The 15,980-nt window shown below is 40.6% G+C and overlaps 1 protein-coding gene across 1 annotated transcript in view; it reads right to left on the reverse strand.

Annotated features, from left to right (window-relative positions):
• LOC128694073 (hillarin-like) overlaps positions 1 to 15,980 on the reverse strand; it is a 306,029-nt gene that overhangs the window by 32,172 nt on the left and 257,877 nt on the right. The window contains exons 11-13 of the mRNA XM_070093483.1: positions 11,812 to 12,007; positions 7,996 to 8,187; positions 3,125 to 3,334 (exon numbers count right to left, since the gene is read on the reverse strand). Coding sequence (XP_069949584.1) covers positions 3,125 to 3,334; positions 7,996 to 8,187; positions 11,812 to 12,007 — 598 coding nt within the window. The remainder of the gene's footprint in view (positions 1 to 3,124; positions 3,335 to 7,995; positions 8,188 to 11,811; positions 12,008 to 15,980) is intronic.

The raw sequence follows: 15,980 nt of genomic DNA on the forward strand, positions 1-15,980 counted from the left end.
ATATTGTTATTTTGTTATCACACCGGACGAGTCCCACCAAGGCAGGGTGGTCCGAAAAAGAAAAACTTTCACCATCATTCACTCCATATATATAATATATATTATATATCTACATATATATATATATATATATATATATATATATATATATATATATATATATATATATATATATATATATATATATATATATATATATATATATATATATATATATATATATATATATATATATATATATATATATATATATATATATATATATATGGAGAATAATAAGGTTGGATTTGAGACAAACCTGTACGGGATATGTAAATAGGTTGTTTGTTATGTAAGATAATAATGAAGAAGTTTCCTGGCAGGAATTTCAGCTATGTTGTAAAAACCGTTGTTCTTACTGAAAATATTACATATATAGATGAGTGATAATTCCAAGATTCTGCGATACTGAGTCTTGTCTAGTGATGATTCTTGCATCTCTGTAGTTACTTAAATGGTTGTGTAAGTTTTGGTGTAAAACACAAGCTTGACTGAAGTTGTTCATTGTGTTTTCCTAGTGGTGTTCTAAAATACGTGTTTGACTGAAGTTGCCCATTGTGCTTTCCTAGTGGTGTTTTAAAATACGTGTTTGACTGAAGTTGCCCATTGTGCTTTCCTAGTGGTGTTTTAAAATACGTGTTTGACTGAAGTTGTTCATTGTGCTTTCCTAGTGGTGTTCTAAAATACGTGTTTGACTGAAGTTGTTCATTGTGCTTTCCTAGTGGTGTTCTAAAATACGTGTTTGACTGAAGTTGCCCATTGTGCTTTCCTAGTGGTGTTCTAAAATACGTGTTTGACTGAAGTTGCCCATTTTGCTTTCCTAGTGGTGTTCTAAAATACGTGTTTGACTGAAGTTGCCCATTTTGCTTTCCTAGTGGTGTTCTAAAATACGTGTTTGACTGAAGTTGCCCATTTTGCTTTCCTAGTGGTGTTCTAAAACACGTGTTTGACTGAAGTTGCCCATTTTGCTTTCCTAGTGGTGTTCTAAAACACGTGTTTGACTGAAGTTGCCCATTTTGCTTTCCTAGTGGTGTTCTAAAATACGTGTTTGGAGGTCTCTTGATGTATCGACCATTTATAAATGGTTACTGTCGTTGCAAGGGATTATGTATACCTCTTCAGAGGATTGAACCTTGTTGTGTCTCTTACTGGCGATGTTTCTGATGGTGGTGAATGTGAAGGTAGATACTAGGAATGCTGTACTGGAAAAGATGTTGGATACGTGCTTGGTAGTGGAGTTGTTGGGTGAATTGAAGATGCTATTTGCACGGTGTTTGCAGTCTGTAATGAAGTGACGAGGATAATAAAGTTCAGAAAATACCTGTTCGATGAGAGGGTATATTCTTCCTCAAGGAATTCATTGCTGCATATTCGGGGGGCAAGAGGAAGCCTATGAACACACCACGTTTAGTGTCGTGGTGATAGTAGCGGAGGAGAAGATCCTCCCGGTTGATAGGTTATCGATTGACTTTAAAAGGAAGTTCGTGGTCAGCTTTGCAGAGAATATCAAGGAAAGGAAGAGTGTTGTCGACTTCTAGTGTGAGCTAAACTGAGGACTCGAACTGTCTGAGGTAGTGTTGGAGAGCAGGAACGCTGAAGCATCTGGGGGTTACGATGAGAATGTCGTCAGTGTAACAGAGCCAGGTGACTGAAGTGGAAATAATAGAGGAAAATCTAGATGTTTCATGTATAAGTTCGCCAGCGCAACACAAAGTGAGGAACCCATGGACAGTCCATAAGTCTGTTGAAAAAGATAAATTTCAAAAGGGAAACATGTAAACCCGACACACAGTTCGATACAAGCTCTCACTCCAGTTTACACTAGAAGACGTCGATGACACTCTTCTTTTCATTGAAGTTCTTTTCTGCAAAGCTGACCACAAACTTCGTTTTAAAGTCTACCGAACACCTACCAACCAACACGATCTTCTCCAATGCTACTTTCACCAAGACACCAAAACTAGACGTGGTGTAATCATAGGCTACTTCCTACTTGCCCTCCTACTCTAAAATAACGACTTCCTCGAGGAACAACGATATTTCACTATCCTCGACACTTCATTATAGACTGCAGACACAGGGCATATAACATCTTCAACTCACCCAGACAAGATGGCGTCGAAAGAAGATACATAGTCCTCCCAACAAACTCCGTTTCCAAACACATCCAACATCTTTTCTAAGGCGTCATTCCAAGTATCTACCTCCATAACCCCACCATCTAAAACATCACCAGTAAGAGACACAACAAGTTTCAATCATCTGCAGATATATACATAATCCCTTGCAACAACTGCAATCAATTATACGTGGTTGAGACATCCATAGACCTCCAAATACGTATTTCAGAACACCAGTACGCAGGCAGAACGAACAATGAAACTTCTACAACTATGTAATCGACTATAGAGACGCAAGACTCATCACCAGGGAAGAAGACACTATATCTAACAGTCTCAACCAAGACAACGGCTTGTACAACATAGCTGATCTCCTTGTCAGGAAACTTCCTCAACGTTACCCTTCATAACAACAAACCCATCCGTCCATTTCAAATCCAACCATCTCAACATTCCTTACCTGACTCTCGACGTCACTATGCACCCAAAATATTATGTATTCTCTTGTCAGGTAGATTCTTTTATGACTTGATAAAGCCCAGTCTGTGGGCGAAAAGTAGTCAATAAAGGATTGCATTATACTGCATTTGAGTCTGTTTTTCCACTGTGTCCGTATTTTATAGCACTTATCTCCAGCGAGTCAGAGAGTTACTACCCTGGGACAGTACCAGCTTGATGCTGGTAAAGTGTTCTTGATCCAAGTAACTGATGTTACCCTCCCATCAATTGCATCTTTCTGAAATGTTTGAGGATGCTGTTGAGAGGTGCGTGATCCAATGAACTGAGCCTATCTACCCCTTCCTAGGATCAAATTACTTGCAGTTCTAAAGGCCTTCCATCAGCCTTTCCTCCCCATGAGTTGAACTTTTCCCCACTAAAATAATAATTACCTATTCCCCAGGTACTGCTGGCCGCTACGGTTTTAGCACTCTCCCAAGATTAAAACAACAATCCACATCACTCACCTTGAGATCAAGAATATTACCCTCAGCATCAAAGACCTGCAACACGATCATGATGTCAAAGATTTTCTCAAAGTAGATGATCTTCCTGCCTCCCCAGGTGACGATGACTGGGCCGGTCTGGTTCATGGGTTCCAGCCCACACTCGTAGAAGAATGGTGTGGGTCCCCAAGCCATGTTGTTTAGTGGCCAGGGTACAGGGTTACGTCGAGCCTGGGGAAGACATTGATGATGTTGATGGTGGAGGAAGAGGAGGGAGTGGAGGTGAGGAGGAGGTGGTGGTGGCCGTGGAGGAGGAGGAAGAAGGAAAGAAAGAGGAGAGAGGAGATGACGAGGTTTAGGAGGACGAGGAGAAAGGGAAAGATAAAGAGGTGGGGGAGGATAAGAAGCAGCAGCCATATTGGTTTCCTGAAACATGTTAAGAGACTGATTACAGGTTGACGTTTCTCAGTACCTCAGGATGATGCATCTCACCAGTGTTTCTCAGTACCTCAGGATGATACATCACACCAGTGTTTCTCAGTACCTCAGGATGATGCATCTCACCAGTGTTTCTCAGTACCTCAGGATGATGCATCTCACCAGTGTTTCTCAGTACCTCAGGATGATACATCACACCAGTGTTTCTCAGTACCTCAGGATGATACATCACACCAGTGTTTCTCAGTACCTCAGGATGATGCATCTCACCAGTGTTTCTCAGTACCTCAGGATGATACATCACACCAGTGTTTCTCAGTACCTCAGGATGATGCATCTCACCAGTGTTTCTCAGTACCTCAGGATGATACATCTCACCAGTGTTTCTCAGTACCTCAGGATGATGCATCTCACCCGTGTTTCTCAGTACCTCAGGATGATGCATCTCACCAGTGTTTCTCAGTACGTCTAGATGATACATTACACCACTGTTTCTCAGTATCTCAGGATGATATAAATATATATATATATATATATATATATATATATATATATATATATATACATATATATACATATATATATATACACACACACACACACACACACACACACACACACACACACACACACACACACACACACACATATATATATATATATATATACATATATATATATATATATATATATATATATATATATATATATATATATATATATATATATATATATATATATATATATATATACATACACACACACACACATACACACACACACACACACACACACACACACACACACACACACACATACATATATATATATATATATATATATAAACATACACACACACACACACACACACACACACACACACACACACACACACACACACACACAAACACACACACACACACACACATAGATATATATATAAAATATATATATATATATATATATATATATATATATATATATATATATATATATATATACATATATATATATATATATATATATATATATATATATATATATATATATATATATATATATATATATATATATATATATATATATATATATATATATATGCAATAAGATCACAGTAAACAGGTGATTTCAGAATATGCAAAACAACCACTGTGAAAGAATAGAGAAATTCCAAGTGCTTTCGTGACTATTCACATTATCCAGGAGCAACAAAAGTAATGCAACAAAGGAAGGCATATAAAGGGTCTAGCCCACACCTCACTGTCACATCCCACAACAAAGCAACACCTGACGCGCGACTCATAAGATAGGGAACACTGCAGCAGGCCCGCTGGCCCAACTAGACAGGTCCTTCACACAACCCACCAACAAACTATTCTACCCGAGAATTAAGAATTTTAAAATTTATTATTTGTCCAATGTATTATTAAATTCTTCCCAAATTCTATTAATTATAAATGGATCTAATTTATATAAATCAAAGGAAATATTCATATTTTTGACCAAACTGCTTTTTATGAAACAAGATTCAATTATATTCCTGTCGACCATGGACTTGCTTGATACAACTTTCTCAACTTTTTGAAAATCAATTGGATGGTTAAAATCTCTCACATGAATAAATAGAGCATTAGAATCTTGTCCAGTTCTAATGCTATATTTATGTTGTTTTAATCTTAGTTCGAGACTTTTACCAGTTTGACCGTAATAAACTTTATCGCAAATTTTACAAGGAATCTTATAGACACATCCGTCAGCATTTTAGGGGGAATTCTTTATCAGAAGTTTTTTTTTACTGTATCAAGATTTTTAAATATAACTTTCATATTAAAAGTCTTAAGAAGAGAAGGCATATCAGCCAAGTTTTCATGGTAAGGGAGAACCAACATATTTTTAGTTGAATAAGGCTGGTTGTCCCTTTTTTGATTGTAAAAAGTATTTCTAGCAATTTTAAATGATTTATCAATTACATTTTTCGGGTATTTCAGATCGTTAGCTATTTCATAAATTTTGGATATTTCTTCATCTATGAACTCAGGACTACAAATTCGTAAAGCTCTCAAAAACATTGATGAGAAAACAGACAGTTTAACTCTATCTTGATGCGAGGAATAATAGTGGACATAGGAACAGTTATTTGTAGGTTTTCTGTAAATTTTAAATTTGAATTCATTATTACCCTTAATAATTAAAACATCTAGAAAAGGCAATGAGTTATTTTCTTCAAACTCAACAGTAAAGTTTATAGAATGGGCAAAGCTATTTAATTTGCCAAGGAAATGGTGTATATCTACATTCTTGGGCATAAGACATAAAATATCATCAACATATCTGAACCATTTAGCTCTATTAGGGAGGATTGTGTTAAGTAACCTTGTTTCAAAAAATTCCATGTATAGGTTACTAAGAACAGGTGAAAGAGGATTTCCCATTGCCATACCAAACTTCTGAGTGTAAAACTTATCATTAAATACAAATTTTGCATCAACAATGCAAAGTTTAATAAGTTTAATGATAGTAGGAACTGGCAATGGTAAATCATAGTTAACGAGTTCTTCAGATAAGAAACTTAATAAATCATCAACAGGAACTTTCGTAAACAAGGAAGTAACATCAAAACTAACCATGTTAAAATCATTTAAGTCAGTCAAGGAGCTTAATTTATCAACTAAGTCTATGTTGTTTTTAACATTAAAGTTAGAAATTTTGCCAACAATAGGGCTCAAAATATCAACAAGCCATTTGGATAATTTATATTAAACTGACCCTATGGAGCTAATAATTGGTCTGACTGGATTCCCTGGTTTGTGTGTTTTTATTAGTCCATACATGTAAGGTAAAGATGGATTAGTGGAAGTAAATTGTTTGACTAATTCATCTTTGCCTTTCAGTAGAAGTTTTATTGTTTTATTGAAATTGCTGTTAACGGTTTCTAGGGGATTTTTTCTAAGTTTAGAATAGGTTTCAGTATCATCTAAGAGATTATTCATTTTTTCTTGGTAATCATTTTCTTTCATAATTACTATTGCATTTATTTTATATGCTATAGTAAGCGCTTGGAATTTCTCTATTCTTTCACAGTGGTTGTTTTGCATATATATATATATATATTTATATATATATATATATATATATATATATATATATATATATATATATATATATATATATATATATATATATATGTGTGTGTGTGTGTGTGTGTGTGTGTGTGTGTGTGTGTGTGTGTTAGTATTCCTGATAAGGCGTATGGTACACTTATTATTGAAAGAATTAAAGGTAAGACGAGAGCAAGATAACAGATGAACAAGGAAGCTTTAGTAAGGGTGGACGAAGTGCAGACCATTGTTTACATTGAAGCATGTATAAGCGAACAGTATTTAAATATGGGTATGGCAGATATTGCAAGTGTATGGAATAGGAGGTAGGTTACTGTTTAGTTTTTACGAAGATAGTGAGCCTCAGTTTAGGGTATGTAGGAGAGAGAAAGAGAGAGAATATTTTTCAGTAAAAGTAGGCCTTAGACAGGGATGCGTAATGCCACTATGGTTGTTCATTTGTTTATAGATGGGGTTGTGAGAAAAGTAAATGCTTAGGTGTTGGGGAGAGGTGTGGGATCCGAAGTTATATTACTTATCACAAAGTGAGTTGTCACAGTAGCTTTTTGCTGATGACACTGTGCTTTTTGGGAGATTCTGAACAGAAGCTGCAGAAGTTGGTGGATGAATTTGAGAAGGTGTGTAAAAGAAGGAAATTAAAAGTAAACATAGGAGAGAGTAAGGTGATGAGGGTAACGGAAAGTTTAGGTAATTAAAGACTGGATATCAGACCGGAGGGAGGGAGTGTAGAGGAAGTGAATGTGTTCAGATATTTGGGAGTGGACGTGTCAGCAGATGGGTCTATGTAAGACGAGGTGAAACAGCACTGATGAGGGGAAGAATGTGAGTGGTGCACTGAGGCATCTGTGGAGACAAAGAACGTTATCTATGGAAATAAAGAGGGGAATATATGAGAATATAGCGGTACCAACGCTCGTATTATATAAGTATTATCCAGGGGGCTAAAGATGGGTTATTAAGGTGCTTCGGACATTTAGAGAAGATGGAACAAAATAGAATGCCTTGGAGTATAAATCTGTAGCGCAGAGAAAACGAGATAGGAGTCGCCCTAGGAAAAGTTGACGGGAGGGGGTGCAGGTTTTGTATGTGAGTGTGTGAGAATCTGTTAGACAGGAGTGGAGGCAAGTCGTTTTCATGACTTGACATATGGAGGAATTCAGAGATACTAGCTAACCGGATTTGAGTCCTGAAAGTGAGAAGTACAGTACCTGCACTCTGAACGAGGGCTAGGGATATTTGCTCTTTTGAACTGTTGTATCAAAACCTCTGGCAAGACAGTGATGGAGTGGCTGATGTTACCCTGCCTCGTGAGAGACGGCCATTGTGATCACTCACCTTCTCACATATAAGAAAGAAGGAAGCGACGTGGTTGAGAGTTGCTCCATCATCGTCAAGTATATCCTCCACTCCTGCATACACCTTAAGGATGAAGTCTGCATTGGTAGGAGGTACCACGGAGAAGGAACCAATGTTACGATTGTCCTTCATGGTACAGAAGACCCACTGGTTCATGCATGACTCCTCAGTCTGTGGGAGGAAGACTAAGATGACGGAAAGTACCAGTCCCTTCCCCACCAACCCTCTTCTCCACCACCCCTCTTCCTCACCATCCCTCTTCCCCACCACCCATCTTCCCCACCACCCCTCTTCCCCACTACCCCTCTTCTCTCTCCACCAACCCTCTTCTCCACCACCCCTCTTCTCCACCACCCCTATTCCCCACCACCCCTCTTCTCCACCACCCCTCTTCCCCACTACCTCTCTTCTCCACCACCCCTCTTCCCCACTACCCCTCTTCCCCACCACCCCTCTTCTCCATCACTCCTCTTCCCCACCACCTTTCTTCTTCACCACCCCTCTTCCCCACCACCCCTCTTCTCCACCAACCCTCTTCCCCACTACCTCTCTTCACCACCACTCCTCTTCCCCACCTCCCTACTTCCTCACCACCCCTCTCACCCACCACCCTTCTTCTCCACCACTCCTCTTCTCCACCACTCCTCTTCCCCACCCCCCCTCTTCTCCACCACTCCTCTTCCCTACCACCCCTCTTCCCCACCACCCCTCTTCTCCACCACCCCTCTTCTCCACCACTCCTCTTCCCCTCCACCCCTCTTCCCCACTACCCCTCTTCCCCACCACCCCTCTTCCCCACCACCCTATTTCCCCACCTCCCTGCTTCCCCACCTCCCTACTTCCCCACCTTCCTACTTCCCCACCTACCTACTTCCCCACCTTCCTACTTCCCCACCTCCCTACATCCCCACCACCCATCTTCCATACCACCCTTCTTCCCCCCACCATTCTTACCACCTTACATGCCACACCTCTCTACTCCCCCACTACATCCCCAACTTCACCTCTTTCCACCTCCCCTCTTCCAAACATTCTATGGAGAGGGAGCATGGACACAAGGGTCATCCCACACTCACTTATAACAACAGACAGCCACACTCTACAAAAGAAATAATAATAATAATAATAATAATAATAATAATAATAATAATAATAATAATAATAATAATAATGATAATAATAATAATAATAATAATAATAATAATAATAATAATAATAATAATAATAATAATAATAATAATAATAATAATAATAATAACAATAATAATAATAATAATAATAATAATATTATTATTTTTATTATTATTATTATTATTATTATTATTATTATTATTATTTCTACAAGTATATTTACAATGGCATAATACTATATAGAAAGCCACTAGTTATACAGAGCATTTCGTTCAGATTAGGTCAATTTTGTCCCGGGATGCGATCCACACCAGTCGACTAACACCCAGGTACCTATTTTATACTGATGGGTGAACATAGAGAACCGATGTTAGGAAATACGCCCAATGTTTCAACCCTCGCCAGGAATCGAAATCGGGAACTTACACTGTGAAGTGAAAGCTTTTTCCGTCAGGCCACGGACGACCGTGTCAGTAAAGTAACAGCAGAGAATTACAGATAGATAGCACTAACGTCCCATATTATAAAAATCTTTGAAAGTGTTCTACGAAGCAAGATCGCCACGCATCTAGATACCCATCAGTTACACAACCCAGGGTTAACATGGGCTTAAAGCATGCCGCTCCTGCCTGTCCCAACTACTGGACCACTATGACAAGGTCTTGGCTGCTCTAGACGACAAACAGATGTGTTATACAAAGACTTTGCGAAAACCTTCAACAAGTGAGACCATGATGTAATAGCGTACAAAATGCGTGATAAAGGAATAACAGGAAAAGTTGGTAGATAGATCTATAATTTCCTAACAAATAGAACACAGAGTAATAGTAAACAGATTCAAGTCCGAGGCTGTTCCAGTGAAAAGTTCTGTTCCACAAGGCACAGTACTCTCTCCCATCATCTTCCTCATCCTCGTATCTGACACAGGTAGAGATGTAAGTGGATGATACCCGAGTTTGCACAACAGTGTCCTCCATCAAAGACACTGCAAGACTCCAGGTGGACATCAACCAAATCTTTTAATGGGTCACAGAAAACCATATGAAGTTCAATGAAGAGAAATTCCAATTACTCGATATGGAAAACTTGAGGATGTCAGAACTATATCGGAGTAAAAAACCACACAATAGAGGGAAAATCTAATGTTGATAAATTAGACACATGTGCAACTCTTGGGTATCTTTATTGAGGAAACGTTTCGCCACACAGTGGCTTCATCAGTCCATACGTAGGAGAAACTTGAAGAACAGGAGGAGAATGAGGTAATCAGTCCCTCAACCTTGAGTCGATGTGGTCAGTCCATCAATCTTGAATAGATTGATGGACTGACCACATCGACTCAAGGTTGAGGGACTGATTACCTCATTCTCTTCCTGTTCTTCAAGATTCTCCTTTGTATGGACTGATGAAGCCACTGTGTGGCGAAACGTTTCCTCAATAAAGATACCCAAGAGTTGCACATGTGTCTAATTTATCAACATGTCGGTTCTCTGAACCATTCATCTACAAAATTTAATGTGAAGAACCTGGGATCAATAATGTCAGAGGATCTAACCTCCTAAGATCACAACAATGTCTCTGCCACATCTGCTAGAAAAATGACTGGATGGATAACGAGAACCTTCAAAACTAGGAATGCCAAGCCCATGACGACTCTCTTTAAATCGCTTGTTCCCTCTAGGCTGGAATATTGCTGTACACTTACAGCGCCTTTCAAGGCAGGTGAACTTGCTGACCTGGAGGCTGTATAGAGAATCTTCACGGCACACAAAAGTACGATAAAACGCCTCAGTTACAGGGAATGGTTGAAGTTCCTTGACTTGTATTCCTTAGAACACAAGCAAAACAGATACATGACAATATACAAAATCCTTGAGACATTAGTACCAAATTTGCACATGAAAATCTCTCCCTCTGAAAGCAAAAGACTCGGCAAGCGGTGCCACGAGTACGCTAAGAGACAACACAGTGTCAGGGGCCCAGGACTGTTCAGCTACCTCCCAACATACATAAGGGGGATTACCAATAGACCCCTGTCTGTCTTCAAGAAGGCGCTTGACAGGCACCTAAAGTCACTATCTGACCAGCCGGACTGGTTTTCACGTTGGTTTACGTGCAACCAACAGTAACAACCTGGTTGATGAGACCCTGATTCATCACGAGGTCTGGTCACAGACCGAGCCGCGGGGGCGTTGACCTCCGAAACCCTCTAGGTATACACCATCTCTTCTCCACAACCACCCTTCCCATCACTCCTCTTACCCACCACCCTACATCTCCACCTCTCTACTTTCCCACCATCCTATATTCCCACCTCCCTGTTTCCCCACCAGTCCCCCTCACCTCCCCACCATTCACCCCCACTTCCCCTCACCTTCCCACCATTCACCCCCACTTCCCCCTCACCTCCCCACCACTTACCTCCACTTCCCCTCACCTCCCCACTACTCCCCCCATTCCCTCCACTTCCCCGCCACTCTCCCACTTCCCCACCACTACCCCATCCCCTTACCACTCCCCCTCACCTCCCCACCACTCCTCCCCACCTCCCCGCCATTCACCCTTACCTCCCCACCATTCCCCCACTTCCATACCACTCCTTCACCTCCCCACTTCCCCACCTCTCCCCCTCACCTCCCCACTTTCCCACCTTTACCCCCTTACCTCTTTGGCCATGAAGAATTTGAACCTATATCTGACGCGTATGGTAGAGTAGAGAGTGACCTCTGTCTGGTTGTTGAAGACCACGGGACTGTGAGTCGGTTTACACAGAGAAAGTCCACACGAGAAGAACTCCGGCTGGAGGCGAGGCATGGAGTTGAAATTCTCCAGACTTATTGGCTCCTCCATCAGCTGCCACCTGGAGGAGGAGGAACAGGTGAAAGTGAACCTCGGGAGAGTCAAGTTTCACTTACGGTATTGGTGTGGTTGCGAGGAAGCTCTAAGACTGTAGGGTTCATACAGTGCCTGGGAAAGGGGAATTAATCAAATTACTGCTTAGTTATAACATCAAGAGAAATCATTAGCATCAAGGAATTTTCCTTGATGATGTGTCTTGAAGTCGTGTGTTTTAAGAAATGCACAGTGTACATGTGTCTTGAAAGTGTACAGTGAACGAGTTCTGACTGTGAACTATATACATGAACGTTGAAGGTGAACCTTGAAGATGTGCCTTGTACATGTACTTGGAAGGTGTACATGTACGTCGAAGGTATTCCTTGTACATGGACAATAAAGGTTTACTTTGAAAGCTTACCTCCAAAGTGCACCTTGTACATGACAATACTGACCAAATTGAACTAAAGGTTAGCGTACACGACCTTACGAGGAACTTTGTAAAGGGTACCTGACACTCTCTCTCCTTCCTAGATCCAATACTGAGTCTTACCCAGACCTTGTGTGATTGTTAGTACAAGACCATGTGTAGTTGTTAGTACCGGACCATGTGTGGTTGTTAATACCAGACCATGTGTGGTTGTTAGTACCAGACTATGTGTGGTTGTTAGTACCAGACTATGTGTGGTTGTTAGTACCAGACTATGTGTGGTTGTTAGTACCAGACTATGTGTGGTTGTTAGTACCAGACTATGTGTGGTTGTTAGTACCAGACTATGTGTGGTTATTAGTACCAGACCACGTGTGATTGTTAGTACTAGATTACGTGTGATTGACAGTACCAGACCACGTGTGATTGATAGTACCAGACCACGTGTGATTGATAGTACCAATCCACTTGTGATTGTTAGGACCAGACCACGTGTGATTGATAGTACCAGACCACGTGTGATTGTTAGTACAAGACCACATGTGATTGTTAGTACCAGACCACGTGTGATCGATAGCACCAAACCACGTGTGATTGTTAGGACCAGACCACGTGTGATTGATAGTACCAGACCACGTGTGATTGTTAGGACCAGACCACGTGTGATTGATATTACCAGACCACGTGTGATTGTTAGTACAAGACCACTTGTGATTGTTAGTACCAGACCACGTGTGATTGATAGTACCAAACCACGTGTGATTGTTAGTACCAGACCACGTGTGAGTGATATTACCAGACCACGTGTGATTGTTAGTACAAGACCACGTGTGATTGTTAGTACCAGACCATGTGTGATTGATAGTACCAGACCACGTGTGATTGATAGTACCAGACCATGTGTGATTGATAGTACCAGACCACGTGTGATATTTAGTACCATACCACGTGTGATATTTAGTACCATACCACGTGTGATATTTAGTACCATACCACGTGTGATATTTAGTACCATACCACGTGTGATATTTAGTACCATACCACGTGTGATATTTAGTACCAGACCACGTGTGATATTTAGTACCAGACCACGTGTGATATTTAGTACCAGACCACGTGTGATATTTAGTACCAGACCACGTGTGATATTTAGTACCAGACCACGTGTGATATTTAGTACCAGACCACGTGTGATATTTAGTACCAGACCACGTGTGATATTTAGTACCAGACCACGTGTGATATTTAGTACCAGACCACGTGTGATGTTTAGTACCAGACCACGTGTGATATTTAGTACCAGACCACGTGTGATATTTAGTACCAGACCACATGTGATATTTAGTACCAGACCACATGTGATATTTAGTACCAGACCACGTGTGATATTTAGTACCAGACCACGTGTGATATTTAGTACCAGACCACATGTGATATTTAGTACCAGACCACGTGTGATATTTAGTACCAGACCACGTGTGATATTTAGTACCAGACCACGTGTGATATTTAGTACCAGACTACGTGTGATATTTAGTACCAGACCACGTGTGATATTTAGTACCAGACCACGTGTGATGTTTAGTATCAGACCACGTGTGATGTTTAGTACCAGACCACGTGTGATATTTAGTACCAGACCACTTGTGATATTTAGTACCAGACCCCGTGTGATATTTAGTACCAGACCACGTGTGATATTTAGTACCAGACAACGTGTGATATTTAGTACCAGACCACGTGTGATATTTAGTACCAGACCACGTGTGATATTTAGTACCAGACCACGTGTGATATTTAGTACCAGACCACGTGTGATATTTAGTACCAGACCACGTGTGATATTTAGTACCAGACAACGTGTGATATTTAGTACCAGACCACGTGTGATATTTAGTACCAGACAACGTGTGATATTTAGTACCAGACAACGTGTGATATTTAGTACCAGACCACGTGTGATATTTAGTACCAGACCACGTGTGATATTTAGTACCAGACCACGTGTGATATTTAGTACCAGACCACGTGTGATATTTAGTACCAGACAACGTGTGATATTTAGTACCAGACCACGTGTGATATTTAGTACCAGACCACGTGTGATATTTAGTACCATACCACGTGTGATATTTAGTACCATACCACGTGTGATATTTAGTACCATACCACGTGTGATATTTAGTACCAGACCACGTGTGATTCCAACTGGTTCAAGGCTTTCCATAAATATCTTGTGGCTTCAGAAACAACTACCACGACTACTTCTTGTAGTAGTACTACCACGACTACTTCTTGCAGTAGTACTACCACGACTACTTCTTGCAGTAGTACTACCACGACTACTTCTTGCAGTAGTACTACCACGACTACTTCTTGTAGTAGTACTACCACGACTACTTCTTGCAGTAGTACTACCACGACTACTTCTTGCAGTAGTACTACCACGACTACTTCTTGCAGTAGTACTACCACGACTACTTCTTGCAGTAGTACTACCACGACTACTTCTTGCAGTAGTACTACCACGACTACTTCTTGCAGTAGTACTACCACGACTACTTCTTGCAGTAGTACTACCACGACTACTTCTTGCAGTAGTACTACCACGACTACTTCTTGCAGTAGTACTACCACGACTACTTCTTGCAGTAGTACTACCACGACTACTTCTTGCAGTAGTACTACCACGACTACTTCTTGCAGTAGTACTACCACGACTACTTCTTGCAGTAGTACTACCACGACTACTTCTTGCAGTAGTACTACCACGACTACTTCTTGCAGTAGTACTACCACGACTACTTCTTGCAGTAGTACTACCACGACTACTTCTTGCAGTAGTACTACCACGACTACTTCTTGCAGTAGTACTACCACGACTACTTCTTGCAGTAGTACTACCACGACTACTTCTTGCAGTAGTACTACCACGACTACTTCTTGCAGTAGTACTACCACGACTACTTCTTGCAGTAGTACTACCACGACTACTTCTTGCAGTAGTACTACCACGACTACTTCTTGCAGTAGTACTACCACGACTACTTCTTGCAGTAGTACTACCACGACTACTTCTTGCAGTAGTACTACCACGACTACTTCTTGCAGTAGTACTACCACGACTACTTCTTGCAGTAGTACTACCACGACTACTTCTTGCAGTAGTACTACCACGACTACTTCTTGCAGTAGTACTACCACGACTACTTCTTGCAGTAGTACTACCACGACTACTTCTTGCAGTAGTACTACCACGACTACTTCTTGCAGTAGTACTACCACGACTACTTCTTGCAGTAGTACTACCACGACTACTTCTTGCAGTAGTACTACCACGACTACTTCTTGCAGTAGTACTACCACGACTACTTCTTGCAGTAGTACTACCACGACTACTTCTTGCAGTAGTACTACCACGACTACTTCTTGCAGTAGTACTACCACGACTACTTCTTGCAGTAGTACTACCACGACTACTTCTTGCAGTAGTACTACCACGACTACTTCTTGCAGTAGTACTACCACGACTACTTCTTGCAGTAGTACTACCACGACTACTTCTTGC

The sequence above is a fragment of the Cherax quadricarinatus genome, chromosome 43, assembly GCF_038502225.1.
Source record: "Cherax quadricarinatus isolate ZL_2023a chromosome 43, ASM3850222v1, whole genome shotgun sequence".
Lineage (NCBI taxonomy): Eukaryota > Metazoa > Arthropoda > Malacostraca > Decapoda > Parastacidae > Cherax > Cherax quadricarinatus.